At 35.9% G+C, this 3597-nt stretch overlaps 1 protein-coding gene across 3 annotated transcripts in view; it reads left to right on the forward strand.

The window, feature by feature from the left end:
- Positions 1 to 3597, forward strand: part of TLK2 (tousled like kinase 2) — a 110279-nt gene that overhangs the window by 83699 nt on the left and 22983 nt on the right. For all 3 annotated transcript variants that reach the window (XM_007456746.1, XM_007456747.1, XM_007456748.1), the window contains 2 exons: positions 106 to 203; positions 1812 to 1893. In XM_007456746.1, coding sequence (XP_007456808.1) covers positions 106 to 203; positions 1812 to 1893 — 180 coding nt within the window. The remainder of the gene's footprint in view (positions 1 to 105; positions 204 to 1811; positions 1894 to 3597) is intronic.

A 3597-nucleotide genomic window follows, 5' to 3' on the forward strand; every position in this document is an offset into this window, starting at 1 on the left:
AAAACATCTTTTCATAAGAGAAATGTCTGCTTTTGTTTTTGAAATGAGATTCTGAAACGATAAAGTTTTCTGTGTTCTGAGCTGTTTCTTTCTTTTTCACTTTAGGAGGAAGCAGAGATCCAGGCAGAGCTGGAAAGGCTAGAAAGGGTTAGAAATCTACATATCAGGGAACTAAAAAGGATACATAATGAAGATAATTCACAGTAAGCAACTTGGGAGTATGTTGGGTTGGAGATTGCTGAGCACTTTCTGACATGAATGGTCTAGAATGATATTTTTGCTTAATGTAAATTTGGTAAACCATTCCACTGTGTATTTAGCTCTGTTGTGGGTGTAATACAGTTTTATGAATAAAATTTTGATTTGCGTTAAATACATATAAATATATTAGGTTTATATATTAAGTATACATCTATACATATATTATAGCATTTTTACACAAGTAGAGGTCACTAAAACAATACAACTTTGTAGTTGCAAATGGTTTAGATACACTGTGTATTCAGATTTACCCTCAGAGCCTTACTAAAGGGAAGCATGGGATGACAGTGTGGTGTTGTGGAAAGATTACTGGGTTGAGATGACACTCGGTTTCTGAATTACCTTTATAGGCCATTTAAGTGTTGAAATTTTTAAGAAAGACTCTCTTAAGTTCAGCACATTAATTATAGATAAATGCCCATCTTTGTTTGTAAGTCATTTAAGGAGCTGAAACTGTGAAAAGTAGATTGCAAGTGGGAAATGGCTTCTAACCATAATCCTTTCTTTTCCCACATTTTTCTGACTCTGAAACATGGGGGTTTGGGCATGGCTACAGCTTGTGTATTTTTGTTTGACCAGAGTGAGCCATGGACTTTGCTTTCTGTAAAGTGGCAAGCAACAGCAGCTACCATTACTGCACACTCTCTGTGTCAGGCAGAGTGCTAAGTGTCCCTGTGTTCTATCACTTAATTGTCACAATAGCCTAATGAGGTAGGTCATCTTCAATACATAGATCTGGAAACTGGCTTAGACAAATTAAGTTAACTTGTCCAGGGACTAGTGTGACCAAACAAAGAGTTGAAATGTGGATCTGACTCCACAGCTAACTCCCATGCAGTAATATCACCTCTCTCCACAGGCATGCCACTGTCTCAAAATCAAAATAAAGTAATTTCAGGAATATTAGTGGGGCTGATGAGGAACTAGGTAGAAATAATCGAAAAGTTATTTTTGCCAGAGTCTCTCATTTCTTTGTCTTATTGTTAGAAGTGGAATCCTATATGGGGAAAACAGTTATATCATGAAGACTTGAAGAGAGAAAATGAATGCACATAGAACATGTGACTCACTTTATAATGAAATCTGTTTTTAAGGCCGTGTAAACTATCTTGTAATTTTATTGTATGTAGTTGTGGAATGGTGGGAACGAGTGGTTCTTGAATGGTTTGGAGGACCCGAGTAGCACAGTCTGAAAATCCCTGATCTAGTGTTATCTCCTCCCCACCCGCCCCCCTCGCCCTCCACCTTTACAGCAGGGCAGAAAGGGAGGGAAGCCAACAAAGGTCACTAGTCTAATTGTGGCTGTGCTGAGACTGGCACCTGTGTCTCATGACTCCACAGCTAATGTTGTTCATTGTAATTATGCTGTCTCTTTGAACTATAGAACTTATTTTAGGCTCAGAATTAGCTATATTGTGATGATTGCCAAACTGTTGGCAGCATCTGTAATCATGTGTATAACATGTTAGATATTCTGGAAATTTTGCAAACATGGAAAATTGTGTAGTCCTTGACCTCAGGATGTTGTTATCTATCTGCTGTTTCCACAGATTTAAAGATCATCCAACGCTAAATGACAGATATTTGTTGTTACATCTTTTGGGTAGAGGAGGTTTCAGTGAAGTTTACAAGGTAAGTATGAGGAACTGCGTACAGGGACTGAGGGTTAAATTATTGGTTATTACAAACTTGGAGATCATTTAGAATAGTGATACAACTCTGGGTTGATATCTATTGGTTGAAATTCCAAAAACTTTTAAGAACCTGTATCTTTGGGAGAACTACTTCCAGTAAACTTGTTGACTAAAGCAGGATTCAATATTTTACCCTGTTTTCAAGTTTGAAAAGTAAATAATTACAGATTTTAAAAAAAAACAGGAAGGGAAAACAACACTTATTTCTGGATAATGGAATCTTTCTGCCTCATCTGTATTTGTTAGCGATGAGTGTTACTTTTATTCTCATAAGTTTTTGTTTTGTTTTTACAAAATGGATGTGTTAAAAAGTTAATTCTTTGAAAACCTGTTTTTTGCTTTTAAAATGTTCTCATCTTCTAAGTCAGAGTGTTTAGTAGCACTGGTGTTCTGAAGGATTATCCTGGCTTAGAGTACTTCAGTTGGGCCAGCAAAGAACAGGCTACTAATACTAAGCCTCCAGTTGATTTTCCCTAAATGAGGAATTCGGCCTGTTTTAAATATACTTGTAGATATATAACATGTTCACCAGTCACAGCCTCCTTGAATTTCTCTAGATGTTTCTGGCACCTGGCTTTTAAATGCTGAATTGGTTTATTAAGTGGTCTTTACTGCATGACCCTGGTAATTCTCTCTTTTCTAAGGTGTAGCCTTCACTGTTAATGATTTATATTATGCCCATATGAATTTTTATATAGGAAATCTTTTGAGTAAAATAATTAGTTTTTATTTCAGATAAAAACTAGTTCTACTGTTTTCCCTTTTTTTTAATGTTAATTTTTTCTTGTGATGATGTATACACAAAATTTGCCATTTTAACCATTTTTAAGTGTACAATTCAGTGGCATTAAGTACATTCACAATGTTGTGAAACATCATCACTTTCCATTTCCAGAACTATAATAATATTTCTAGTGTACTGCTGGGTTTGATTGTCTAATATTTTGCTCATATCTTTAATCTGTGATCATAAGTGGGACTGGCTTATAGTTGTCGTTTATGTGCAAGCATCATTGTCTAGCTTTGATGTCATAGTTTTCCTAGAATGAGTTGTGAGATTACTCTTCTCCCATGCTCTGGAATGCTTTGCATTACATGTTGGCTACTTGAAAGTTTGTTAGAGCTAAATCATCAAATCACCTGGGTAGGTGTCATTTTAGAGGAAAACTATTTGACAACCTTTTCAATTCCTTCTACAAATATCGAGCTATTCAGATTTTTTCCCCCTCCTTAAGTCGGTTTTGGTAATTCACTTTTTCTGAAAAATCATCCCATTTCATCTTGATTTAAAAATATCATGCATACTTTAATTATTTCTCTTCTCTTATGAAATGTTTATTTTTGTATCTCTTGACTGATAGGCCAGAGATTAGTCAATGTTTCTTTTTTCCTCTGGAGATTAACTTTTTATTTTTGTTGATCGGATCTACTATTTGATTTGTTGTCTATTTCATTAACTTCTGCTTTCAAACCTTCCTTCTTTCTTTCTGCTTTCTTTGTTTTCATTCTTGAATGTATCTTTTTTTTTTTTTTTTTTTTTTTGGTACGGGGCCCCCTCCCTTTTTTGGCCTCTCCCATTGTGGAGCACAGGCTCTGGACCCGCAGGCTCAGCGGCCATGGCTCATGGGCCCAGCCACTCTGC

The sequence above is a fragment of the Lipotes vexillifer genome, unplaced genomic scaffold, assembly GCF_000442215.2.
Source record: "Lipotes vexillifer unplaced genomic scaffold, Lipotes_vexillifer_v1.1 scaffold299, whole genome shotgun sequence".
Taxonomy (NCBI): Eukaryota; Metazoa; Chordata; class Mammalia; order Artiodactyla; family Lipotidae; genus Lipotes; species Lipotes vexillifer.